The sequence below is a fragment of the Leopardus geoffroyi genome, chromosome D4, assembly GCF_018350155.1.
Source record: "Leopardus geoffroyi isolate Oge1 chromosome D4, O.geoffroyi_Oge1_pat1.0, whole genome shotgun sequence".
Classification (NCBI taxonomy): Eukaryota; Metazoa; Chordata; class Mammalia; order Carnivora; family Felidae; genus Leopardus; species Leopardus geoffroyi.
In genome coordinates, this window is record NC_059342.1 from 60,678,126 (window position 1) to 60,705,999 (window position 27,874).

The 27,874-nt window shown below is 48.0% G+C and overlaps 1 protein-coding gene, 1 long non-coding RNA gene and 1 pseudogene across 4 annotated transcripts; 1 reads left to right on the forward strand and 2 right to left on the reverse strand.

Moving 5' to 3' along the window:
- Positions 1 to 74: 74 nt before the first annotated feature.
- Positions 75 to 25,908, reverse strand: TRIM14 (tripartite motif containing 14). Of its 3 annotated transcripts, XM_045468908.1 has the most exons (7): positions 25,447 to 25,908; positions 25,211 to 25,234; positions 22,617 to 22,712; positions 15,565 to 15,798; positions 11,088 to 11,250; positions 6,920 to 7,012; positions 75 to 3,724 (listed from the first exon to the last, which is right to left on the reverse strand). In XM_045468908.1, the coding sequence occupies exons 1-7, from the start codon at positions 25,660 to 25,662 to the stop codon at positions 3,189 to 3,191; spliced, it is 1,362 nt and encodes a 453-aa protein (XP_045324864.1). In that variant the 5' UTR covers positions 25,663 to 25,908; the 3' UTR covers positions 75 to 3,188. The 3 variants fall into 3 exon arrangements, with proteins under 3 accessions (XP_045324864.1, XP_045324865.1, XP_045324866.1); XM_045468909.1 differs by lacking the exon at positions 25,211 to 25,234 and having other exon boundaries at positions 22,617 to 22,727; XM_045468910.1 differs by lacking the exon at positions 25,211 to 25,234 and having other exon boundaries at positions 25,447 to 25,907.
- LOC123593275 lies at positions 8,760 to 9,759 on the reverse strand (annotated as a pseudogene).
- Positions 24,717 to 26,516, forward strand: LOC123593277. The gene is made up of 3 exons (XR_006710229.1): positions 24,717 to 24,872; positions 25,186 to 25,315; positions 26,076 to 26,516. It is a non-coding gene; the product is annotated as an uncharacterized LOC123593277 (long non-coding RNA).
- Positions 26,517 to 27,874: the final 1,358 nt, after the last annotated feature.

The window sequence follows — 27,874 nt, forward strand, 5'->3', positions numbered from 1 at the left end:
GAGGTGAGTGAGGCCCTGTCCAGGCCTAGGTGCTGTGTACTTGAGGCAGCATGAACTCCCAATGAAGAGCATGGTTACAAGGTACAGTATTCATCTTTATTAAGACAAATCACATAATAGAAAATTAAGGTCATTTAAAAATATCTGCAGGCAGTTTGCTGTATTAGGAAATTTCTGATGGGGCGCCTGGGTGACTTAGTTAAGCATCCGACTTCAGCTCAGGTCATGATCTCATGGTCTGTGAGTTCGAGCCTTGTGTCGGGCTCCGTGCTGACAGCTCAGAGCCTAGAGCCTGCTTCGGATTCTGTGTCTTGTTCTCTCTCTGCCCCTCCCCTGCTCACGCCTCTGTCTCTTCTCTTTCTCAAAAGTAAAAACATTAAAAAAAATTTTTTTTTTTTAATTTCTGCAAGTTCATATCTGAGAGAGATTTAGGTAAGTGACTTTACAGTCATAGACCCCAAGGAAGCTTTAGTCCTGTATGAGGAATAGTCAGGGAGGTTCCTGCTACTGCCGGATGGCTGCTGGGAGCTTCTGTTGCCCCCACACTATGCCAGGCACGACAGGAATTCCACTGGGGATGCTAATGGGTCCTGACATGGTCCAGTGCTGTATGGTTTTTAAAGCAAGTTCAAAACCGTTGGCTCTTGTGAGCCTCCCAGCACTAGGCAGGGTCATTACTCCCATTTTACAAATGATCCTCTGAGAGGTAAAACGACTAGCCTAAGGTCACTAGATTGTGTACCGAAACTGCAGTTTTCTGGCTAGTGCAAGTCTTGATACAGAGTAGGCGTTTGAGAAGAGCCAGTTTTTGTCCTTTATAATCCAGCTCTGTCTCTGATACATGAATTCCAAACTCTCAAGTTCCTCTCTGGGTACAGGACCTCATCTCAGCCCAAGGAAAATAATCCAAAGCTAGGCCCACGTCCCACAGAGTAACTAGGCCAAAGCCAAGTATCACAGGCAAAACAGGCGGGAGCGAGCAGGCATTGGCCAGAGACTAGCTAGCTGTGTTCACCCAGACAGTATGGCCTGATGGACCTGAGCATAGACCCCAACTCCACCACTGGCTGTGTGACCTTGGGCAAGTTACTCACTCTGTATCTCAATTTTGCCATGTGTAGAATTGGGGTAACTTTCCACCTCCTAGGGATGATGTAAGGATCAAATGAGTTAATAGTCGTAAAGCATCAGAACCGTGCCTGACAAAATAGCAGGTGCTGTTAGTGCTTGGCCCTGGCCGCCATGGGTCTGGGAATGTCTTTGCAGGGAGAGACACAGTATATCCATCTCCTTCTGTCGGGAATGCCCTGTCAGAATTCAGATCTGGCTCATCCCCAGTAGAATTCTTTTTTCAGGATTCCTGGAGCAATGTGCTTAGACATTCTGCTGTTTATCCAGCTAGCGTCTTAAGTGATTTAGTTAGAACTGAAGGCACTCTTAAGGTTCCTTCTGCCTTGTATCCTACTTATATTTCATTGCCCTATATGAAAGTGGCATTTTTAGGTCAGAAACTGTTAGAAATTGTCAGTTTTATGTGGTTCAAGCTAATTAATACCCTGAAGCCGTAAGTAGGTTTCACCTTTGCATTTTCTTCACTCTGCCACTGCCCTCTTGCCAAGCACCTAAGAAGACACTTTAACACAGGATGGTTTCAAAACCATCTAGGGAATTGGACAAATAATGATGCTAAGTCTTCAGAGCTGAGGCACAGACCCAAGAAAGATGCTTTTCCCTTCCTGTTAGAGAAGCTGGCCTGCGAGGTCCTGCTGGTTTGGCCTTCTCTATTTCTGTCACTTCTCTTTTGGAAAGTGGTTCTCTGGGTTTCCGTGGCAACACCTGGAACTGAGGGGCCTGAGGAGCATGGGGATGTCTGGACTGTCCAAACCTTACTTTCAGCTCCTCTTCTTTTGGTTCCAAGACAGTTGGGAAAACTGCCTGTGGTTGCTAAGCAGCAGTCACCTGCTGGTTTTCTTCCCAACATTCCCTGAGGAATGAATAAGCAGTAAAATCTCTCAGATCAAGAGCTGGGACAGGGACCAAGTAAGACACTTGCCTGGGGGCTGGAGCGGGGCATGGCCCAGCCTTTAATCACCGAGGGTGACTTTAAGCAACGTTCTTTCAGGACCTTAGTCTCCCCACATGTACAGTGAGGTCAGGCTGGGTGGTTCATGTGGACTTCTCAGCTCAACTGCTGAGTCGATAGCTGGCTGCTGGTCATTCACTGCCTGGGAGGAACGGAACATTCTGAACTTTTCAGGGTGGGGAGAGTGTGGGACACAGCTGCCCTTGGGAAACTTCCAATCTAGTTGGAAAGCAAGGTCCCAGACTTGTGGTTCTAATAGTAAGAGAGATTCCTGTGGCTTGGGGAGAGACTTCCTGGGGCAGTTAAGCCAGGGGAAGGCTGAAACAGGCAAAGGAAGATGAAAGGGCTTTTCTGCATAAATGAGTGTATGGGGCCAGTAGCAGAGGGCAAAGGTGTAGACAGCTCTAATTGGAGGGTCTCTGAAAAGAGCCGTAGAAGCCAGATGAGGCATAAAGAAGTTCCGGGCAGACTAGAAAGGCCTTGAATGCTAAGGGAAAGTGCCTGCTTTTCTCCCTGTAGTCCTTAGGAACCGCCTGGTAGTTCTAAGGTTAAGCGAAGTTTTAGGCACATGCCTCTGGCCTTACAGTGGAGGATGAGGACGGAAGAGGGTTCAGGCCATGAGGTGTTAAGATGCTCCTGCAGCTGCTCTGAAGGTAAGTGACATGGATAAGCTGAAGCACAGTGGAGAGGAGGAGGCAGATCAAAGGGACATTAAGGGAGAAAGAGCTGGATGACTCTCATTTATTGTGCGCCTACTAAGTGCCAGGTATTGCTGACTGCTGTATGAGGGAGAGGTCCGAGGCCGAAGATAATGTATTCTGACACGGTCAGGATGCTTAGGGCTCACGTGTGGGTGGCACCCGGACTAAAAGCAGTGTAGTGTAAGTGCCCTGGTGGTGGGAAGGTCCGATGAGACAGTCCCGGCAGAGGATCTGTGTGTGGGGCATGTTTGAAACCAACCTAGGAGAGGAGACCTTCAAAGCACCTGTGCATGACTGGCGGGGGAGATGATAGGCGTGCTTAGGGAGCAGGCAGACCAGCCGCATCGAGGTCGGGTGACACCAGAGCGGCGGAAGGCCTAAGGCAGTCACTCCAGTCTCAGCCCCTAGGGCAGCCTGGAGATGCTGATGGCCCCTTCCCAGAGCCGCAGGGCCGGGTAGAGCGGCTCCTGGAAAGTGGCGCGGAAGGTGTGCAGGTGGCTCATGCCGCCAGACACGTCGTAGAAGGCGAGGACGCCGGCCTCGTAATCCAGGAAGACACCGAGACGGTCGGGGTCGTCGCGGGGCCGCAGTCGGCTGCGCTGGCCGTCATGGAAGGCCCAGTACTCGAGGTCGTAGCGCTTGAGACACCAGGACTGGCGATTGCAGCCGAGGCGGGCGGCGGCCGAGGCCCCGCAGCGCCGCAGGGAGGCGTAGGCCGCGCCCACCCACCAGCCGACGCCCGCCTCCTGCACGTCCACTTCCCAGTAGTGGCGTCCGGCGGCGAAGCAGTCGCGACCCAGCACCTGCCACAGCTTGTCAAAGCGCAGCTCGGGCGTGGGTCCCAGGCGGCCCAGCAGTCCACAGCGCACCGTCAGGCGGTCGGCGGACAGGCGCAGGCGTGCGTGCATGGTGTCCGGCTCCAGTGTGGGCGTGCGCGCGTCTGCAGGGGGCGGGGACACCGGGGCGACACGTAGTGGGAGGGGCAGCGCGGTGCCCCGACCCGGCAACCGACCAGGCTCGCACCCGCAGCCCAGATTGGGAATCACCAAAAGATAAATGAAAAACCACCCTCGTAACCCTGCCTGCCTCTGGGGAGGTGGCTGGGCCACAAGTGAAGGAGTGAAAATGTCACTGAATTTTGTACCATCCATGGAATTTGTTGCTGATGTCTAAAAAATTTTAAATCCTATCCCTTGTAACACGGGTGTATATCCTTCCAGTTTTTATCTTGCCATTTTATAGTTTTTCTTAACATTATCATGCCATACATGCTCTTGGGTAATCTGCTTTTTATAATTTATTGACATACTTAAGGACATTTTACCCTGTCAAATAATATTCTTTCATCAGAGCACTTTAATGGCAACCCTAAGATTTTGATGTATTGGATGCATTATAATTTAACCTATCCCTCCCCCTTTTCCATATTTAGGCTTTAAAAAAAGCTTCTGAAAATATTAATTACATCTTTATGTATCTGATTATTTCTTTAGGATACATTCCTAAAAGAGGAATTGCTGGGTCAACATGGATAATTTTGCTTTTAAGGACTTTGGTAAATACTGCCAAATTGTGTTCCAGAAATGTGGTGCTAACTTAAATCCCCAATAATCGTTCTCAGTGCATTATACCACATATACAGACATGAAGTGAAAAAAACAAAGTCTACGTGGTAGGATACATAGATGTTCAGCTTTACTAGATACTGCCAAATTGTTTTCTTAGTAAAGTTCTGGAGTTTCCTGTAGTGAGGTTTTTGCAAGTCTGTTGTTAGATTTATTCCTGGTTTTTAAAAAGTGTTACTGAAAATAATATTTTTAAAAATTCAGTTTCTAGGGGCACCTGGGTGGCTCAGTCAGTTAAGCGTCCAACTTCAGCTCAGGTCATGATCTCACAGTCCGAGTTCGAGCCTTGCGTCGGGCTCTGTGCTGACAGCTCAGAGCCTGGAGCCTACTTCAGATTCTGTGTCTCACTCTCTCTCTACCCCTCCCCTGCTCATGCTCTGTCTCTGTCTCAAAAATAAATAAAAACATTAAAAAAATTTTTAATTCAGTTTCTAGGGGCGCCTGGGTGGCTCAGTCAGTTAAGCATCTGATGGCTCAGGTTCATGAGATCGAGCCAACACTGCTTGGGATTCTCTCTCTCCCTCCTTCTCTGCCCCTCCCCTGTTCATGCTCTCTACTCTCTCTGTCTCTCAAAATAAATAAATAACCTTAAAAAAAAGAAAAACATTCATTTTCTAATTGTTTACTGCCAATATATAGATATATGATTTTTGTATAATGATATTACATCCAACAGTTATTCTAAATACACTTAGTAGTAATTGTAATTTACCTCTTGATTATTTTAGATTTTCTGTAATCATGTCATCTGTGAATAATGATCTTTTTTCCTTCCTTTTCCAATCCTTATAGCTTTCGTTTCTTTTTCTTACCTCAAGGCACTGTCTAGGACATCTAGAATAATGTTGCATAGAAGTGGTTATAGTAGGCATCCTTTTCTCCCCCTCCTGGGTAAATACCCAACAGAAATGCATACATAACGTGCATCAAAAGACATGCACGGGAATGTTCATAGCAACATCATTCACTACAGGCTAAACCGGAAATAATCCAAAATGTCCTTCAACAGTGCTATATTCATACAATGGAATACTAAATACAGCAGTGAAAATGAACAAACTACTACTCTGCACAATAATATGGATAAATCTCCCAAATATTATGTTGAGTGACAGAAGACACAAAAAAGTACAGTTTGAATGATCTAGTTATATCAAGGTCAAAGACAGGCAAAACTAACCTACAGTGTCAGAAATCAGGAGAGTAGTTAACCCTTCGGGAGTAGTGAATAGAAGCCCACAAAAAGGGTGCCTGGGTGGCTCAGTCAGTAAGTGTCAGTTTGGTTCAGGTCATGGTCTCTCGGTTAGGTTCTTGAGATTGAGCCCCCCCCCCCCCCCCGCCCCCGTCAGTCTGTGCACTGACAGCGGGGAGCCAGAGGGAAGAGCCTGCTTGGGATTCTCTCTGCCTCTCTCTCTGCCCCTCCCCCACTCTTGCGCACAGGTGTGTGAGCTCACATGCTCTCTTTCTCTCTCTCAAAATAAACTTAAAAAAAAAGGCCACATGAGGAAGGCTTCTGGGGAGCTGGAAATTTCCATTTCTTGGTCCGAAGGAGGTTATAGAGTGTTTACTTTTTAAAAATAATTGAGCGGCACCCCTTTGACTTTTGTGCTTTTCTTTATGTATATTTCAAAGTTTACTTTAAAAAGTACATGCCCAGTAATTCCCCTTTTGAGAAATTTACTCCTATAGAATAATCCAAAAATGAGCTAAGGTGTATCCATTCAATTATTCATTAATGCAGCTAACATGTATAAGAGTGTTTATTATAGCATTGTTCATAGAAATGAAAATATAAAGCAGCCTAAATGCACAGCATTATGAATTGGTTAAATATAGCATATTCATTCAATGGAATACTATGCATCCTTTAAAAATAAAGATGATATTTAAATCTATTGAAACAAAATTGTTCAAGCTACACTGTTAAATAAAAAATTTACAAAAGAGTATCATATGATCCCAGTTAAAAAAAAACTGTACACCTGTGCTTTTAAAATGTCTGAAAAAAATGTATGCCAAAATATTAATAGCATTTATCTTTGGGGAAGCAACGGTTTTCTTTTTGTGTATCTGTAATTTCTAATTTTCTGTAAGAAGCATGCATTACCTGTATAATTTTTTTAAGGGAACAGAGATTTTCACAACATATCCATAAATGAAAACAGGTTACAAAACAGTAGGTATAGTTGATACCATGTTTGTAAAAAACAATATATTAAATATATCCTTGTATGTATATATAAATAAACCAAGAAAAGCTAACAGGGCAAATAATACTAGTAGTTATCTATGAAAAAGTGATGGTCTTTAAAAAATTGTTTTTGTTTTCTAATTTTTCTACAATGAGTATGTATTATTTCTGTATTTAAAAACTAATAATAAAGGTTAAAAAACCCCAAGTTGGGTCTGTTAGGAAAAAAGGGGGGGCCTCTATTTCTATGACCCCCTGTCTCCCCTCCCACGCACCCAGCCCTCTCCACCCTCTCTTCGCTCCCATTCCTGGGGCTTACATTTTAGGAAGAGTGATCGCTCTGGTGAGGGGCTTGTTTTCAACAAGGAAACTAGCTTGGTGCTGGAGGAGCCTGAGAGCTGGCAGTTCATGTCTGTAACAGATTGTGAGAAATGAGTGCCTGGTGCTCATCTAAGCAAGAGCAAACTACAAAACATACTAAAAATATTACAAAACTGGAGAGTCGCATAATCTCTCCCAAGAACCACATACAAATGTAAGCAGTTAATGCAAATTCAGGAATTTGCAACAGGAATACTCTAGGATAATACTTGGATCTAAGGAGAAGTGTACTTCTGAGGGTGGGAAGTGAATTCGGGCCAGGGTGAATGAGCCCTGAACCTGGGGAAGAGACCACAGGATCAAGGATGATCACGAGAATCAACTATGTGTTCAAATAGTTGAGAATGGGGCGACCACATGGCGGAAATGCAAATTCCAGGATAAAATGGAAAACAAGAAATGAAGTCATCAGAAAGGTCATGTCGGTGTCTCATTTGAGTGGGAGGGGGTTCAGGGGGAAACCCAAGCCATGGTCCCTGTCTTCAACAGTTCTGTCAGGTAAATGAGGTGGGCTCACTTGAGCTACCAGCCAAGGCACAGAGGGAAGAGAGGTGAATCAAGGGAGACATCGTGGAGGAGGAAGCACCTTAGCTGGCCCTTAAAGGATCGGGAAGATTTGGACATCCAGAAAAAAGGATAGGAGGCTTTCCCAACAAGAGGGTACAGCAGGAGCACAGACATTAATTAAAGGCAGGTGCTAGGAGTGGCATGTAAACAGCGGGGAGCCACGGAAGGCGTCTACGGGTAGACAGAAGCAGAATTTCCAGAGATCTCTCTGGTGGGGGATAGATGGGGCAGGGTGAGCATGGAGGCAGAGGCCCTGCCAGGAGGCTTGGGCCTGAAGTGGGGCAATAGGGATGGAAGAGGGGGCTGGGTTAAGGAAATCTGCAATGGCAGAAGTGCCAGGCTTAACTGTTTACTGGGAGTAGACTGGAGTCAAGCAGCAGCAGACTGGGGGGAAGATGCTGGGTTCTTTTTTTTTTTTTTTTTTTTTTAAAGTAGACTTCATGCCCAGTGCAGAGCCCAACATGGGGCTTGGACTCACGACCCTAAGATCAAGACCTGAGCTGAGACTAAGAGGCGCACTTAACCGACTGAGCCACCCAGGTGCCCCAAGATGCTGGATTCTGTTCGGCCCTGTGAAGCCTACAGTGTCTGTGGAAAATCCAGAGGGGGGGCGGGGCACCGGAAGGGCAGGTGCTGCAAGACCCCTGTCTCCTTGTGTCCTTCCTGGGAGTGAGCACCTCTCAGTATTACTTGTGATCATGAGAGTGATGATCTCATTTGGAGGTCGGTGAGGGGTGATGGCCTGGAGGAAGCAAGGTGCGGGGCGGGAATCAGAACACAGACCCTGGGGTCAGAGTCTGTTTGAATTCTGCCTCTACCGCCTACCAGCTATGCAAGGTAAGGCTAATCAGTTAACCTCTCTGAGCCTCAGCTCCCTCATCTGTAAAATGGAAATAATAAAGGCATCCCCCACTCCCCCTCCCTGCCCCGACCCTGACACGATAGTGGTGAGGAGTTGCTGGATTTATCTGTAAAATGCTCAGAACAATGCCTGGCACGGAGCAAGCGTTATCATGGACTCAGCAGGCACCACTGTTTCTTTGGGAATGGGCCACTGAGAATGTAAATGTGGGTGAACTGCATTTGGGGTCCATCTGAGTAACATCTTGTGGTGGTTGGGGACATACCAGTGCCCATTTGCTGAAAACTGACAAGCCCAAAGATTCCTAAAACTGACCGCTAAGATTCTTTTTTTTTTTCTTTTTTTCATATTTGGCTATTTATTATTCTTTTTAAACATTTAGATATATTGACTGCTACGATTCTGACATGTGGTTTTATTTTTAATTTCATCTTAAAATGTTTTCAAAATTCCAGTGGAAGTTATGAGCAAAGAGAACATCATCTATAGATTTAAAATCTGCTTTAACAAACCAGCTTGGAAAATCAAAAAACAAAAGACTACCGCTCAGCCTTGCTACACACTTCACAGTGTCCCAAACAGGCTGCAACCTTCTCTTGACTCAGTTTGAAATGCCTTTCCCTGTTTTCTCCCACTCTGGAAGCCTTAGTGGTTCATCAAGGCCCAGCTGATGTGCCACCTCCTTCAAGAGGGCTTCCTGGTTTTCCACCAGAATCACTCTCTCCTTCCTCTGGGTGCTGCTACCTCCTGTGTCTCTGTTACTCACCCATGAGGTTGGCCGGCACTGTAGCCAGGGCTTGGCCTCCCCTCTGTCCGTTTTCCGGAGGGGGCTGAATGGGTGCTTGTAGCACTTCCTCTCGCCCTTTCCTCTCCTAATCTCCTGCCACTGCCCTGCCAGGCCCCATTTGACCAGGTGGCATCCGACTTCCTCCACTTCATCACGCAGTTTCTGCCCTGAATGTCCTCAGTAGTTGGCCTCAATTTTCTAAATTTAATTTCATCATTCTGCAACAAAGCTCAATTCAAACATGCAACCCGTGAGGCCACCGGATGCGATTTTGGTTCCTTGAGTTCTCGTGACCTGCGTTTTGCCACTATTTCTTACACTGAACATAGCTGGTGCTTTCACATCACACCGATCATCCTGAGAAAATGCATCAACCACTTTCTTCTTGGCTCCCCTTCTGTCATCCTACATCAGGTGTTTGTTCTTGCAAACTACCATGGTGTTGCTCAGAGAACCAAAAGGGCCATTGCCTGCAATTCTAAATGCTCCTCCTTCCCATCTCAGAAAAGGGCAACTTTCTTCTCCCAATTGCTCAGACCAAAGTCCTTGGAGTCTCCTTGGTTTCTCTCTCTCTGTCTCTCTCTCTCTTCCTCCCTCCTCGCACCCACATTCACTCCTGTTGACCCCTTTGCTGTTCCTTCAACATGCCAAACTACTCTTTATTGTGCCTCAGGACACTTGCACTTGTGTCTCCCTCTGCCCCAAAAGAACTTTCCCTCAGATGGACCGACTACAGCAACAATAATAGCTAATGCTTACATACTGCTTATTATGCCTGAGCACGGTTCTAAGCAGTTTATGTATGAGATGTTAATTCTTACACAACCCTATGAGAGGGGACTTTATTATTCTCTCCATTGATGTGGAAACAGAGGCACAGAAAACTTAGGTGCCTTGCCCAAGAAAGGAGGCTTAGGAAGTGGTGGACCTGGGATAGGAACCCAGGCAGCCTGGCTCCAGAGTCCACGCATGTAACCACTACACTGAACTTCAGCCCTTCAGACCTGCAGAGCTTGCTGGGGACTTCCTTCGGCCATCTTGCATATCCCCTTCCCAGAGATGCCTTCTCCACTTCGCCATAAGAAATAGCTCCTCCTCCTAGTCACCCAGTGTTCTCCTCACCCTGCTGTATTTTTCGTCAGAGCACTTACCGCTGACATACTGTTCTACATGACTTTCTCCCAGAACAATGAACACCATAAAGGTAAGACCTTTGTTTTGTACCCTGCCATTGCTAACAGAGAAAAGGGGCTCAGTAAATGTTCTGAGTGAATCATAAGAACAGAGGTAAATGAATGGAAAAAAGGTATTTCTGAGCATCTGCTTTATACCAGGCCCTTCAGGGACCTCAGAGCAGGACTCTTAGTGGTTCTTGCCTTTGCGGCATTTATGAGGGGCAGGGAGAGGTTCATGGATCCACCTCACGCACAGCCCCAGGCAGGAGATCGGCCAGGGCCTGGAGGGGGGAAAGGCAGAGGGGGAGATGGCCAGCAGAGCCAGCCCAGGCTGGTGTGGAAAGGACTCCCAGGTGAGCGCCCTGGGCTCACTGCAGGGATGGTGGGACTTGGCTAGACAGAGCAAGGGGAGGAGGGAGAGTTGGCTACTCCAGCAGGGAGCCCAAAGCAGGCAAATATAAAGTGTGTCAGAATCCCGGGAGCGACCCTAGGGGCAGAAGCACAGCGGTATACTTGTGAGAGGCAGGACAGGGTCTCAGAAAGGGAAGGAGGTGAAGTCTGAAGGGTGGGTGGGGCCTAGGCCCAGGAGTCCTTGACCACCCAGCCAAGGGCCTCTGTGTGGAAAAGGTATGACTGAGATCACCATTTGGGTCTTTGCCGTTGTCTCTGGGTGAAAGGGCACTAGGGGAGTTAAGGACACAAGGCAGCGACTTACTTTCCTTGAGGCGAACGTCCAGTGGTGTCTGTAACATGCTCTGCATGGCCTCCACGAGGCCCTTGAAGAAGCTCTTGGCGGGCTCGAAGGACAGGGGCACGGGGTAGCACAGCTCTCCCAGGCTCATCTGCTGCTGCATCTGCTGCTCAGCGGCCACGTACTCCTGTCAGGATGGGCAGGGGTCAGGGTGGCTCTGGGAACTGTGGGTGCTGTCCCAGCCTCCACCGCTGCACCCCGGAACAAACCCAGGCCAGCAAGTACAGGCCCCACCCTGCCCCGGCAAATGGGACCGGCCCAGGCTGGGCCCCCGGGAACAGAGCTCTGAAGAGACCACACAGCCGGCCCCAGGGCGGCAGACACGCAGAGGTCGTTTTCGGGCCTACACTGTTGATTTCTTCCTCCCCTCCATGTTCACTGAGCTCTACTCTGTGCTAGGCGTTCGGGGCAGAGGAAGGAGGGAGGCTGGCTGATTGCACCTGCCCTTAAGTTGCTCACCGCCTTGCAAGGGACCCTGAAGCTTTACAGACACTGCGACGGGTCTGCTGGAGGTACAAGGGAACAAAAGGGATGAGGGGCCAGTTTTTCTGGGGAAAGAGCCCTTTGGGCATGTCCAAAGGAGGGAGCAAGAAACCATGTTCCAAGAAGGAAGCCAAGGACCCTGAAAGTTCAGCCGGAATGCCAGCTGAGGGGGAGGGCCCACCACTGGGGGGACCTGACCTGTTTTCTGCCTGGACTTCACCCTTTAAATAGCCTTCCCGTGTTAAGTGTTGCTTTCCTAAGTAGAAGTTAGAAAACTCCCTCTCCCAGCCTTCTTTGCACCTAGGTGCAGGCCTGTGATGTGGAAGGCCTGGATGTGGAAGTGACCATGAGGCAGTGGCAGCAGCATGTAGCCGTCAGGGACAGCAGGGCTGGAGGCTTCAGGGGCAGTGCCTGGGTCAGTGGCCTAGCAGAGACGCAGCAGGGTCTACGCTGGAGCACCCCCGTGCTGTGGCCTGGACTTTCCTCCTGTCACCTGGTCTTCATCCTAACTTTCAGGCCCTCCTGGAGATCCTGTGACCTGCCAAATACTCGTTCTTTCATAAACTCCTTTCCTGCTTGAAACGGCTACAGCGGACTCTCTTGTTGGCAGGTAGGAGCCCACTTTGCGCTCTTTCAAGGGCTGTCCTGGGCAAGGAGTGCCTTGAGTGAGCAGGCCCTGGTTAGTGGGCGGTGCTGCTCAGGGCAAGATGGGCAGATGGACGCCTCAGGAGGGAGCACGGCCTGGCCCTCTGCCGTTAGGCTAACGGCAAAACCACCAGGCAGGATGGTGGACCTCAGGAGAACCTCAGGTCAGGAGGCTGGTCCTGGACCCTGTGCAGCCTAGGGGGTGCCAGTCTGGACTCTATCCGCATTTGGTGGGGAAGAAGGTAACTGTGGGGAACCAGGCCTAAGGTCACTCCCAGGAATAGAGCTGGCCAGGGAGTCAGAGCACTAACATGGGGGCCAGGGTGCCACTCTGCAACAGGAGGGTGGCTCAGAGGGCAGATGGGTGGAATGGGATGGGGGAGAGAGGGTGAAGGACAAATGCCACCACCTGGTACCCCCAGCTCCAGCATCTAGCACAAGGTGTGACACATAGTAGGTTCTCGGTAAATATTTATGATAGAATAAGGAATGGAATTGAGCACACCTGCTTCTCAGCTTTGCCAACTCAGGCAACAGCTCTCTAGCCACCCATCCATCTTCCTTCCTTCCTTCCTTCCTTCCTTCCTCCCTCCCTCCCTCCCTTCCTTCCTTCTTTCCTCCCTCCCCTCCTTCCCTCCTTCCTTCCTTCCTTCCTCCCTTCTTTCCTCCCTCCCTTCCTTCCTTCCTCCCTTCTTTCCTCGCTCCCTCCCTCCCTCCCTTCCTCCCTTCTTTCCTCCCTCCCCTCCTTCCCTCCTTCCCTCCTTCCTTCCTTCCCTCCCTCCCTTCAATATTTTACTTGTTTTTGAGAGAGCACAAGAGTGGGGGGCAGAGAGAGAGAGAGGGACAGAGAATCCAAAGCAGTCTCTGCGCTGCCAGCAGCAAGCCTGATGTGGGGCTTGAACTCACGAACCACGAGATCATGACCTGGGGCGAAGTCAGACGCTCAACCAACTGAGCGTCCTATCTTTCGAGCAGAGGCTGGGCATCATCTTGCATTTCCCCCCCTCCCCCACCACTTCCAATCACCAATCCCGCTGCATCTCTCAAACCTGCCTGCCTCTTCCCATCCTGACACCCTTCCACTGGCCCAGGCCACCTCAGTCCATCCTCCACTCTGTCACCAAAGTGACCTTCCAAAAGCATTAAACCAACCAGGTCATTCCCCAGTTCTCAACACTCCTCACGTATCTTTACAGGACAGTCTAAACCCCATGACCAGGCACATATGGCCCTTGGCTAACTAGCCCTGGCTTCCTGGTCCAGCTGCATCTCCCAACACCCCCTCCTCCCTCGTATCCCTGCCCGGCTGAACCCCCGCTGCTGCCCAGCCTGCCAGGCTCTCACATGCACATGATTCCTTCCTGTCTGGGATGTCCTCTCTGCTCTGTCCCTCTGTATATCCCCAGTGGCCTCTCCTCATGCTCCCACACTGAGCTCCACTGTCACCTTCCCTTAGAAGTCTTCCCTGACCCCCCATACAGAATTGGACATTTCTTGGACATACTTTTGATAGCTTACTTGGGCTGCATTGTAAATAAATGTTTCTGAGTATGTCTCCTGACCCATGAGCTCTTAATGTCAAGCAGGGGCCTGGTGTGAACAGGTTGCTCAGTATGTATTTGATGAATACGTGAATGAGCAAATAGAAGGGAGGAATGACAAATGACGAATATCAGTAGTTCTGGCACCAGAGAATAAAGAAAGAAGATGGCAAAGCCCTGAAACTGTATCTATGATAAAAGAATGGGGCGCCTGGGTGGCTCAGTCGCTTGGGCGTCCGACTTTGGCTCAGGTCATGATCTCACGGTCTGTGAGTTCGAGCCCCGCGTCGTGCTCTGTGCTGACAGCTCAGAGTCTGGAGCCTGTTTCAGATTCTGTGTCTCCCTCTCTCTCTGACCCTCCTCCGTTCATGCTGTCTCTCTCTGTCTCAAAAATGAATAAATGTTAAAAAAATTTTTTTTTAAAGAGAAACATTCTTCTCCACAGAAGCATCCTTTTGTGTTAGATATCCCTACAAAGTACCATTATTTAAAAAACAAACAAATGTACCCCACTGTGCATCTAGCCCCTCTTAAGGCATAATATCCACTGTGCCTAGGAAAGCACCTCACCCAGAATTTTTCTTAGATTTAGTTTTTTGCTAGCTAACAATGACACACGGAAGCCAAACTGACCAAGGCCACATAAAGGCACAAGACTAGAAATATTTGACAGGGACTGGCTTAACTGGTTTTGTACTGACTGATTGATTTGTCTGTCTTATTTTCCAGCCACAGTCTAATCTGTGATTACACTCCAGGACACCTTTAGTTATGCCTTGCCTTCTCCCACAAGCCTGTAAAGAATCTCATGAAGGCTATCTAATACTGTAAGATTTTCCTTTATAATCAGGAAAATTAGGTGAAGAGAACGCCAGGATAAGAACATAAGCTGGAAGCCAGAGTGAGACGAGGAACAAGATGTATGCCACCAAGTCTTAGCCAAGCTGTTTGAAACATATTTAGCTCTGAGATTCCCAGAAGCCTTGGCAAGGAAGGAAACAGGAAGAGTTCCACGAGGAGGAAAGCAATCCAAGCACACTGGAGGCTGCATGGGAGCACTGGCGCGAGAAGGAAGTTTCTTCCGTGGTTCCTTGAAAACACGAACATCACTCACAACACCATGTGTTCACTAATACAGCAATGAATCACAGGGGCTATTTCTTAGACTCTCCCTCGGTATAAGGGAAGAGTCTCCAACAAAGCCCAGTGGCCAAGGAGTAGGATCCTTCTCTCCCCTTTGAGCAAACTGTGATTCACCTCGCGGAGCCTGCTCAGGAGCTGAAAGGATACCTGCCCTTCCAGGAGGGGGAGGGTCTCAAGTAAGACTCTACCGGCAGAGGGCCAGGCAGTGGGGCCTCGTGGCTCTGCAGTCAGGCAGACCTGGGCTCTGATCACAGCTCTGCCACCTACCAGCTGTGTGACCTCAGACAAGTCACTTCACCCTCCCTGAGCCTCAATTTCTCATTCATAAAATGGGGTGAGAATATCCACGTTGCAGACTTCTAGTAAATATTAGAGCTAAGATACACAAAGTGATGGGAACATAGAGCCTCTCCCCTGCCCCCAAATGGTGGCTGTTAATGTTATTTAATTAGTCCAGGATGTATACACTGTTCCTAACAAAGCATATTTTCTTCCCACTGGTGTAGGGGCAAGAAAACTTGCGTGCTGATTCTCTGTGTATTTACTTGGAGTGTAAATACTGTGTTCCAGTGACCAACGTGAAATGCTGGTGGCAGGGATCCACCGTGAGGGCAGAAATCCAGCATTACCTGCAGCAGCTGGACAGGACTGGGCTCCTGGCTGATCCTCCAGACCCTGCTGGAGAGTTTGTTCATGACGTCTATTTGCTCTCCACAAGACTCGATTTGCTCCCTGTACACCTGGAGGGTAAGCTGCATGTTTTTATCAATGAATTTCTTGGCCAGCACTTCCTCTTCATCAAGTAGCAATCTGAGTTCAGTGAATTTTCCCGTCAGCCAGGTTTTACTCGACTCTGCATGAGCCTAAAAAGAAACCAGTTACAGATGACATCATTGCCAACCAGGAAATCCGGAATAGTCAACATGAAAAAAATTGTAACTTCTAAAACGTGAGTTCAGCAAGGTGGCTGGGCAAGTAGAAGATCAGCTTGTTAAAACTCAAGCTTTCCAAAGTGCCAGCTATCACCAATTGGAAAATACATGGGGAAATAAAGATGGTCGGGGAAAAAAAATAGGACAACACCTAAAACTAAATCTAACAAAAATTGTAATGACCTACATAAAGAGAAGAATAAAATTGTATTGGAAGACATTTAAAAAACAAAACAAAACACCAAACCTCTGAATGTTAGAACAAAAAACCATTATCTGTGGCTAGAGATGCTACTTGTCTCCAAATTGGTCTACAAATTCACTGTAATCCCAAAGTCTTAATTAACAATGCAGATTAAACAAGTATTAAATTATGGTAGGGAAGAATAAGCACAAGAAAAGCCAAAAATTTTTCAAAAGATCAATGAAGGATGAGCTGCCTTATTAAATATGAAAACAAGGGTGCCTGGGTGGCTCAGCAGGTTAGGTAGTCCAACTTCCACTCAGGTCATGATCTCACAGTTCATAGATTCAAGCCCCGTGTCAGGCTCTGTGCTGACAGCTCGGAACCTGAGGCCTAGTTCAGATTCTTTGTCTCCCTTCCCCACTTGTGCTCTCTCTCTCTCTCAAAAATAAATAAAAACATTAAAACAATTTTTAAAAAAAGTGAAAATTTTCCTAAGAGGGAAGGTTCTGTACAACCACATGACAAGTAACAAACTACACAGGTTTATTATCCATAACTTATAGTAAAAAAAAGAAATCATTTGATTGAAAATGGACCAAATACATGCCAGTGCCAATAACTGTATGAAGAGGTACTCAGCCTCTCAAACAATCAAGGAAGTGAGCAATGTAAGCAGAAAATATTTTCTGGCCATCAGACTGGAGGAATCTTAACTGATGGACAATAGCAGAGTCTGAAATGGTGTGGGGAGTAGGCACTCACATACATGGTGGGTGGTAGCATCTGTTGGCAATGCACTTTTAGGGCAATGTGACAATATCCATATTTTAAATGCATATGTCCTTTGATGCAGCAATTCCTCTTGCAGGAATTGATCCTAGAAAACATTTTCACATGTGCATGAAGGTTTGTGTACCAAGATGCTCATACAGCATTGCCGGTGATAAAGCTGGGCAAAATTTTCATTTTGGGAAATACATGTATGTTTATTATACACATTATGAGGCATTCATGCATCGATAATATTTAGTGATTAAAAAGAATGCAGTGTTCTGATACATGCTACAATTGGATGACCCGGGAAGATATGTTAAGTGAAATAAGCCAGACACAAAAGGACAAATATTGTATGATTTCCTTTCATAAAATATCTACAATACACCAGTTCACAGAGACAGGAAATAGATTAGAGTTTGCCAGGGGCTGTTGGGAAGGGAAGTATTGCTTATTGGTTAGAGTTTATATTTAAGATAGTGAAAACTTTTTGGAAACAGATAGTGGTTATGAGTGTACAACACTGTAAATGCAGTTAGTCCCACTGAATTTTACACTTAAAAATGGCTAAAATCATAACTTTTATGTTATGTATATTTTAACACACACACACACACACACACACACACACACACACACACACCCTGCACAAAGAATTCAGGGGATCCATATGTCCTGGCACTGAAAACTCTCCAAGACACCACATGAAAAAGAGCAAGTTACACAATAATATATACAGGATGATCCTATTTATATAAAAGATAAATAAAAATTATATATGGATACAGGTATGCCTGCTTTCTGCAAGTCTACGTTAGTCCACTTTGACCTTACGAAATCTACATTAGTGTGGTAATAGTTTTTGTCCCAAAAGTGAAAACGTTCTTCAGATTTCTTCTGGTTAGAAAACAGGCATTAATGTAGGTCTTTTGTAAAAGTGAAGTGGTTTTACTCAAACGTTTGAAAAGCGGGAGATGCTCTTTACTTTATGCCATTTCTACCTACAGAAGGTTTCACAGAACACTCTACTTTTGGATAGCAGGGGAAACCTGTATAGCCATCTATATGTCTGCAAGTGCATTCCAATGTCTGTTAGTTCTGGTCATGTTTGGGAAGAGGTGTGAGGATTAGGGGGATGGCGAAGAGGAACTCCCACTTTGTAGTTTCTATAGTTGTATACTATGTTCAAATATACTATGATTAACATTTAAAAAAATGAACATGTGTTCATACACTACTAGTACAATTAAAAGATAAAACAGAAAATCATTAAAAAAAATAAAAGCAAAACATAGGCCTCTTTCCTACACCCAACAGAATAGCGGCCCTTGGTACTTGGGGGGTGGGGGGGGGGATGCGGTGTGGACAGGCTCCCCGTGATGTCATGTTCTCTTAGTGGGGCAGGAACATGTGGTTTGGCATGATCTGTGGGATGAGTTCCTGAAGTCCCGTTTCCTATACAGTGCTCTAGGCAGTGGTTAGGTTCTGAGGCTAGCTTATACCAACCATATGCAACATAGGTTAAATTGCCATTGGGCTAGCCTGGGAATTAGCCTACACTTACAACAGGGTTTCTATGGACCAGTGAACCTGGACACAAATATATCTCTACTGAATGACCCAAATGAAGGAAAGAAAATGTGTTCCAAACTCTTGACTTATAAACACATTTTGGAGGCAATGTAAGTAATTGGAAGACCTTTCTATAGAAACTAAGAGAGCAAATAACTTCCCGATGAAGCTATGCTCCAAGCAGTTTCGATAGCTCTACTTTTTTTTTTTTTAAAGATTTTTGTATAAGTAATCTCCCATCCAACATGGGGCTTGAACTTAAACCCCGAGATCAAGAGTCACATGCTCTAACAACTAAGCCAGCCAGACGCCCTCTACAACTCTATTTATAAACACATTGTTATAACTCTCACTCCAGGAATAACTGTTTGAAAACATCCACGAGAAAACTTATTTTTTTATTTTTTAAAGTTTTTTTTTAAAGTTTATTTATTTATTTTGAAAGGGTGGGGAGGGGCACAGGGAGAGAGAATCCCAAGCAGGCTCCACACTGCCAGCATGGAGCCTGATGAGGGCCTAGAACTTGTGAACCACAAGATCATGACCTGAGCCAAAACCAAGAGTCAGATGCTTAACCAATTGAACCACCCAGGCACCCCCTCTATAAGAAAACTTAAGGTGTAAGCAGATGAGGCTGATTATGCAAATGGTTAAAAAGAATTTGGCTCAGGTCATGATCCCAGGGCTGTGGGATTGAGCCCTGAGTCAGGCCCCGTGCCAAGTGTGGAGTCTGCTTGAGATTCTCTCTCTCCCTCTGCCCCTCTCCCCAACTCATGTTGTCTCTCTGGAAAAAAAAAAAAAAAAAAAAAAAAAGAACAAGAGAGACAGAGTGAGAGAGAGACACACACAAAGACTGGGAGGGAGAGGGAGAGAAGAAGCGGGAGGGAATTCTGGCAAGGAGATAAGGAAGTATGTGTCTGGTTTGGGCCATGTTGGTTCAAAGTGAAACTGTAGCTCGCACTGGAGCGGGTGGGGCTGGGTGAGCGCCTGACAGTCTAGTTGGGAAGGTAACGGGCTGGGGAGGGAAGGCACTCGGGCAGCGATGAAGTGCACTCATGGGAGGGTGGGGGATTTTGCACATGGGAGTGCTGGCTGCTATGTGACTCCATCTCTGCCCAGGGCCCTGGAGGCCTGTCTGGGTCCCATGGAGGGTGAGGAGCCTGTGAGGAAAACGGAAAGAGCTATTTTGCTGATAATTCAGTAGGACTTTGGACAACGCTTCTATGGGCACCTGTCAGGGACATCCCACTGGGGAAGGCAGGCGTGCTCTCCACCCCTGCCCTCTCCACTTTAGCTACACCGTCCCGACCACTCTGATACGTGACAGTGGCCTGCAGGAAGAAGCAGAGGGGAGGCCGTGCCCAGCAGGGGTGGTAGAGACCGGTGGCATCGTCCGTGTCAACAGCAGCATGGCTGAGTCTACATCTTCCCGTTCCCACTCTGGCAAAGGCCGCTTTCTGTCACATCACTGGTCCCCTGACCCTAATCTGTGGTTCAGGCTCTGCAGCTCTGTGGGTCACAGGGAAAGGCATAAAGCCAGGAATGGAGGCTGTTTATTTCCCTGCCCAGGGAGCCAGTCTAGGCCCATGTGACTCAGGTCCATTTCCTGTCCTTCCCCCAGCACTACTCCAGAGGGAGAGGGGCTGACTCCTGAATTTCCAGGATCTTCCTTCAGGCTGGGTCTGATCAATGGGAGGAGGGACTAGAAGGAGGCAAGAGAAGGGAGCAGCCAGGGTGTCCCTCCCACCAGAGTGGTTTTTCCATAAGAAGGTATATTCCTGCAACCCTTCTACCCTCCAGCTTCCACAGGACAGGCCCACTCCAATTTGATAAACATGCTGAACACAATTCCTACCAAAATCCCAACAAAGCAGACAAGATCATTCTCAAACTTAAATGGAAAGGCAAAGGAACTAAAACAACTAAAAGCTAAAACAATTTTGAAAAAGAATCCAGCAAGAGGTATCAGTTATTTCAGGACTTCTCACCTCTAGCAATCAAGACCATGTGATAGTAGAGGGATAGACTCGTGGATCAATGGAGCCGAATAGAGGACCCAGAAATAGCCTCAGCCAACTACAGCCAACTGACTTTTGACAAAAGCAATTCAATGGAGAAAACACAGTCTTTTCAACAGTGATGGAGGAATTGGATATCCGTAAGGAAAAAAAAAAAAAGACCTTTGAGCTAAATCTCACACCTTATGCAAAAATTAGCTTGACAAGAATCATGGACTTCAATGTAAAATTATAAAACTTTTCGGAAAAAAAAAAAACCAAGGCGGAAATCTTTGGGATCTAGGGCTAGCCAAAGAGTCTCAGTCATGACAGCAAGAGCACAATCCATACAAGAACACAATGGATACCCTGGACTTTTTTTTTTTTCTTAATGTTCATTTACTTACTTATGAAAGAGAGAGTGAGCGAGAGAGCATAAGCAGGGGAGGGGCACAATGGGAGGGGGAGGCACAGAATCCGAAGCAGGCTCCAGGCTCTGAGCTGTCAGCACAGAGCCTGTTGCAGGGCTCAAACTTACAAACTGTGAGATCATGACCTGAGCCGAAACCAAGGGTTGGATGCTTAACCAATTGAGCCACCCAGGCGCCCCTGTCAATTCTGGTTTTGATACTGCACTGTATGTATGTAAGATCTAACCCGTAGGGCAAACTAGGTGGAAGGTACACAAGGCTTCTCTGTCCTACCTTTGCAACATCCTGTGAATTTGGAATTATTTCAAAATGAAAGTTTAAAAGTTGGAGGAGAAGACTAAAAGAAAGAAAATTCCATTCCTTAGAGGAAGCTGAAACGGGCCCCCTTAGACTCTCCACATGGGTCCTAACTCTTTTCTGGGGAGCCCCCAACCATACATGCTCAGAGATTTGCAGACAGTGAATCTGTATCCCAATTCTGTTCTAGCTGCACAGCCCAAAGCGCTTCCCCCATCCCTTGCCAAATCTTTTCAAACCACTATTGGTCTGAGCCCGGAGAAATGCTCTTGAAGACATGAGCGTCACTATTAATAATGAAGCTGGGGCCACAGGTATAAACCACAACTGTCCCCAGCACACTCGGGCATGCAGTCACAGACAGTGGATGCTGTGCCAACAGGAGGTCAATTCTGTGGCCTGGCCTGGGTCTTGGCCTCTCCACTCTGCTGTGGGCCTGGCCCAGAAAGTCCTGGGTGCCAGCTACTCCCGTGGTCGGAGCCAGTCTCTCTGCCTGACTTGTGAGGGGTCAGTCTAGGGTTTACAGAGCCCTCAGGGGCAGAGACCCTGGGCAGGCATCCCACCCTAGCCCTCATTTCCAGGAGGGGCCAGCTGAGGGTGAAAGGGGAAGGGACCAGTTCAGTTCACATAAAAGGACCAGAAGACCCAGCAACTTTTTTAGTCAGATGGCAGCTCCCAATAACGTCAGCCCCCACTTCCCATTTCAAGCCCACAAAAGAATCCATGTAAATAAACACTGCTATGAAAGGAGAAGCCTGAAGAAAGTATTTATTTATGGAATACATTGATACCCTATTTTCTTTCTTTCAACAAAGCAATAAAACCCAAAGAGCTGTTTGCATGCTCCTTATGCTGCATTTTGCTTTGTTTAAGGTGATTTGGGGTGCAGGGGATGGATGACTGGTCCCTCTAAGAGAATGGCCTTGGCGGTTGCCAGAAGGAAAGGCTGTTCCTCCATTTTGTGAGCTGCCACGGGGCAAGGCTAAGGTGCTGGGCAGAAGTGGATTCACACAAAGCTAACACAACAGAAGCTTAAGGCTCCTCATTAGCCAGGGCCCTTCATGGTCTTGCACCTGATTTTGTGTCATTTTTCTTTCTTTTTTTTTTTTTTAAAGTTTATTTATTTTTGAGAGAGACAGAGGCAGCATGAGTGGGGGAGGGGCAAAGAGGGAGACAGAGAATCCCAAGCAGGCTCCTCGCCATCAGCGCAGAGCCCGACGTGGGGCTTGAACCCACGAAACCGTGATATCGTGACCTGAGCTGAAACCAAGAGTCGGACGCCTAACTGACTGAGCCATCCAGGCGCCCCTTGTGTCATTTTCCTTAAAAAGAGTCCCCTACATTATAGAAGTCCCAAGCCCCATCAAACCTGATCTGCCTGCCCCTTTGAGGTTAGTTTTGATCTTCCCTTGGCTCCATATTGAGGAGAGCCTTGTGTACCAGGGGAAGTGTGAACATCTCAACTAGAACAAGGAAGAAATGTCCACTTGCCTTGAGCTTCTCGGCAGCTTCTTCTATCTGGGTTATGTTGCCAACTTGCTGCTGCTTCTTGGCTTCCAACTGCTTTAAACATTCTTGGATGCGTTTCTGTATGTGAAAGAGCTAGGAAAAATTAATACTTAATACTGTGACTTTTTTTTTTTTCAATGTTTATTTTTTTTGGGACAGAGAGAGACAGAGCATGAACAGGGGAGGGGCAGAGAGAGAGGGAGACACAGAATCGGAAACAGGCTCCAGGCTCTGAGCCATCAGCCCAGAGCCCGACGCGGGGCTCGAACTCCCGGACCGCGAGATCGTGACCTGGCTGAAGTCGGACGCTTAACCGACTGCGCCACCCAGGCGCCCCAATACTGTGACTTTTGAGATAACAAGCCACCCCAGGGGTCATCTCCTCCCACCCCTGTATTTTGTTTCAGCTGAGGTATCTGAGACTCAGAGGTGAGGTGACTGGCCCAGAGTCACGTGGCAAATTGGAGGATGAGCCAGAATGAGGGTCCCTCTGATCCTCAGAATCCCACATCAGATATTCTTCCAACCTTGATCCCCCCCTCCCTTTTTTCTAGAACAATTCCTGCTTATGGCCTGGTTTTTCACCCTTTCAAATAGGACCTTAAGGCAAGCAGCTTGGGGACAGGAGAAGAGCATTTCACTTATGGAGTCAGTATTAACTAAGCACCTATTACATGCCAGGGAGCCTGTGGCCCTTTGGCTTGAACTGGGGTTCAGAAGACCTGCATGGGTGAGGTCTGTGGGGGTTCATGCTCCCTTCTCCCTCCCACCTAAAATGGCTCCCTTCCAGAGTTCCGTGTTTTACAATTGCCATTTTCCCAAAGGCTTGCTCTGTGAGCCTCTTCCCCACGGGTTTGAGCTTGCCTCTATCCGGATCTTCTTACAGCTGGCCTTACACGCAGCTGCTGGCCCCAGGTCTGGCTGCCCCGTCAACTGGGAGCTCCCTGAGGGCAGGCTTGCTCCATTCCCAGCTCTGCCATGGGGATCACGGGGTGACCCAGAAGTGTTTGCTGAATCAAACACAATGACCAAGGGCTGCCAGCTTCAAGTGGAGAGCTGGAGCCACCCAGCAAGCTGTTATGAGCATAAGCCCCAGAGGGACAGGCGGTTTCCTAGGTCTGATTCCTGGCCCTCCTTTCATGTGACCTGGACAAGTGACCTCACTTCTCTAAACCTGTTTCTTTAGCCATAAACATGGGGATAACCGCATCGCGTTGCTGTAGAGAATGAAAAGTACACGAAGTGCTTGGTGCAGTGTTTGGCAGGCAGTAAGTACTCAACAGGTATAGCTCTTACTGTTATTGTAACACCCAACAAGCATCTGCTACTGTGTGCAGTTGTATTCTAGGTCATGGCTGGGGGTGAGGACACAATGGTAACTCAGGTAGAAGCCACAGCCTCAAATTCAGGGAGCACATCTTCTACCCCACTGTGATTTCTAAGCCATCAAGTCTAGCTGCTGTCACCCAAAGATAACCCAGCCTCCTGGTGCCTGGGCCTCCCAGTCACATGGTGCTGCACCTGTCATGCTACCTGGTGGAATCCTACTCATCCTTCAAGGACAGTTCCAATGGCACTCCTCTGGGAAGTCTTCCTGCGCTCCCTGCTCCTAGTTCATACTGTCTTCTCTCTGGCTCCCCAATTACGATACTTATCACACCGTATTGTCACTATTTGTTCTCACCTCACCAGCCGGGAAATTCCTGATCAGGTAAGAATTGATCTGTTCCTTAACTTGTGGCACAAGGTGTGTGCCGAATGAATGTTTGATGAATGGATGGAAGGATGATGGATAAACAGGTGAGTGGGTAGGTGTGTGAACACAAAATGAGTATGTTGGTAGGTAGGTGGGTGGACCTGCCTATGAGACATCCAAGCCCTATCTCTGGAAGCAGCCATGTTAATTCTGGAAACAGCCTTCTGAGGAGCTATTAATTATTACAGTTATTTTACAGATAAGAAAGGCCTCAAACCCAAGACTCCCCCCTGCCAACTGAACCAGGTCCCACAGGGCCCATTCTCACCTTGGAGCTCCAAGGTTGTCACAATGTGAGGAAAAAGGTCATTAATCACCAAAAACTGCTGGCAAGAGGAAGTGGTAGAATCAACATCCGCCAGAAACGGGCGGGCCTGCCTATCTCAGGGAGGCAGAGGATTTGACCAGAGTCACAGAACAAGTTGGCCCTAAGGCCGGAACAAGAGTCCGGAGCCCCTGACCACTATTAGGATTATGCACAGGTGAGGGCTCCAAGGTGGGTGGGAATGGGCCAGTGGAGGCAATCCAGCTGTGGAGTGCTGGGTTCAAAGCCAGCCTCGGCTTCCAGAGCCTTTCTTTCCTTATCAATAAAATGGCTGTCATAGCTCCCCACCTGGCTGTTAAATGCGTGGAATGGGCACGTGCGTGGAGGAGAAGGGCGGAGTCGGTGGCTGGAGGCCGCTCCCAGGGCAGGCAGTCAGGCAGTCCTCCGCCCCTGTCGGTGAACTCCAGGAGAGAAAACCAGCGATGCCTGTGTGGCTTTTCAACTTTCTCTAAAGGCAGACTTTCTTTCAGGCCAAGGGCGGTGTGGTGGACCCACCGTGGTGGACGAGGTCAAGGACATCTGCGGATCAGTCGGGGCGCCTAAGTTTTCACTCCGGAAACCCACCTCTTCTGAAGCTTAACTGATCCTTGGCGACAGCAGGTGGGCCGCCTACAGGTCCTCTGAGCCGCCCTTCGGTTGCAAACCAAACCGAAAGAAACGGCCGGCCCACCCGGCACGCCCCACCGAGTCCGTTGCGGGCACCCGCCTCCGCGCGCCGCCCGCGTTCCCACCTGCACGTGCGCCGCCTCGTCCAGCGCCAGGCCCACCGGGTGGCCGCGGTGCGCGCCCAGCACCGGGCAGAGTGCGCACACGCAGCGGCGGCAGCGGCGACAGAAGAGCTCGGCCACACGGTCGCTATGCTCAGGGCAGCGCCAGCCGCTCGTGTCCTCGAGCTTCGCGGGGCCCGGCCCCCCCGGTGTCCCGCTTTGCGCCCCTGCGTCCGCCATTTAGCCCTCGGCTTCGGGCCGCGGTGTCGGGGAGGGCCTCCAGCGGAGAATCGAAACCCTGAGCGGTGGGGCGGGGCGGGGCGGCCCGGCCCAGCTCCGGGAGGAAGGGAGGCGGGCGCGCCTCCCGCCGGGTAGCGGCGGCCGTCGGCGCCCTGCGGCCCCGCGGGGTGCCCTCCCCCGCTCCGCCTGTCCCGGCAGCTTCAGTGGCGCTGAGGGGGCCGCCGCCGAAATGGGGTTCGCTCCTCGTGGGCTGACTGAAAGGAGGTGGGCTTCCCGGCTCAGTGGTGCGAGTCCAGTCATGCTCAGAAAACTGCAGCCCTGTGGGTGGGGCCAAAGTTGGCGGAGGCCTCCCCAGGTGATGTGCGTTACCGACACTTTTCACTTTCCCTTGATTGTCTCTGCCCTTTCCCCAGGAGAAATCACCATTCCCACAACTGGCAGAATCACTCTGGAAACTCCCGTTGCCCCCAGGCTGTCTCCCAGTCCACCCGTGTAAATTCGTACAGCCATCATGGAAAACAGTATGGAGGTTGTTCACAAAATTAAAAATGGAACTACCGTATGATCCAGCAATCTCCCTTTTGGGTATATATACCGAAAGATTATGAAGTCAGTAACTGAAAGAGATATCTGCACTGGCGGGCACCTTGCAAAATTATTCACAATAACCAAGACGTGGAAATAACCAATGTCCTTCCATGAATGAATGGATAACGATGTGCTGTGTGTATATACAGTGAAATGTTATTCAGACCCAAAAAAGGAAATCCTGCCAGTTGCCACATGGATGAGCTTGGAGGACATTATGCTAAGTGAAATAAGCCAGACAGAAAAACAAATACTATTTGGTTTTGCTTATGTGGAATCTAAAAAAACCAAAAACAAACAGTTGAACTCCTAAAACTGGGGCAGAAAGGCAGTTGCCAGGGGTTGGGAGTGGGGGGGAAAGGGTACAAACTTTTAGTTATAAGATGCCTAAGTTTGGGGCGCTGGGTGGCTCAGTCGGTTGAGTGTCAGACTTTGGCTCAGGTCATGACCTCGCTGTCCCTGAGTTCGAGACCCGCGTGGGGCTCTATGCTGACAGCTCAGAGCCTGGAGCCTGTTTCAGATTCTGTGTCTCCCTGTCTCTCTGCCCCTCCCCTGCTCATGCTCTGTCTCTCTGTCAAAAATAAACATTAAAAAAAATAAGATCTAATGTATAGTATGGTGACTATAGTTAGTAATACTGTACTGTATACTTGAAATTTGTTGAGAGTAGATCTCATGTTCTCACCACACACAAAAAATGGTAACTATGTGATATAACAGATGTGTTAATTAACTTGAATGTGGTAATCATTTCATAAGGTATACATATATTAAATCATCACGCTTGTACACCTTAAAAAATCACATGCAACCTAAATATATACAACTTGTCAATAAAATTGGAATATCTCAATAAAATTGGAAAAAAATTCTCATTTCCTAGCCTTGGCTCTTAATACCCTTGATCCCTGCCCTGTCTGTACTCCACCCTTCACTTGTTTTCAGACCAGGGAATAGGCAGTTTTCTCTGTTTGGGACCTCTCTTTCCCAAATACCTTTTGCCCTGCTTGCTTCTATTTATCTTTCAGGGGGTCTGCCGAAATATCACCTCCCCCAGGAAGCCTTCCTTGCTTCTCCTCCCAGAGCAGCCCACACTTTCCCTATCCTGGCCCTCCCCTTCCATCCAACCATGACTGAAAACTTCAGAGGGCAGGGACCAAGTCTGTTGTATCTGTTTCCCAGCCTGGTCTCTGGCCCAAACAAGGAGATACTTAACTGGTATTTGTGGAACCAATCAAGAAAAGGAAAGCTCCATGTATTAAAATATTTAGGCAGATGTTGTTTATTATTTTGTTACATTCTTGCCATTGCACGATTTCACATCTATTTTCACTTTTATTTCTTAATTTTTTTTACAAAGGTAAAAGGAATTTCAGAAACAACATTAAAACAATCAAACTATTTCAGGCACAGGTTCATATTAAAAGCATAGATCTATTTTTGACTTCCTTCTTCCCTCTATGATACAATCAGGAAGAATAATTATCGTAGAGCTAAGGTGGGTAGCCCTCAATGCTCATCTCCCAGTGCTGTCTTTGTTCTCAGAAAGTTCCTGAGTCAACAGGGGGCTCCCAGAGTATGGAGTAAAGAAATGAGTGCACATTCTACTTGCCCTGAGTGTGAG

Bases quoted from the DNA above. Each gene is read 5' to 3' on its own strand.
- TRIM14 (XM_045468908.1), bottom strand. From the start codon at position 25,662: ATGGCGGACGCAGGGGCGCAAAGCGGGACACCGGGGGGGCCGGGCCCC. The intron at 25,235-25,446 runs GTGGGAACGCGG...ACTGATCCGCAG, and splicing joins ACGAGGCGGCGCACGTGCAG to ATGTCCTTGACCTCGTCCAC. The intron at 15,799-22,616 runs GCAAGTGGACAT...GTTTCTTTTTAG, and splicing joins AAGCTGCCGAGAAGCTCAAG to GCTCATGCAGAGTCGAGTAA.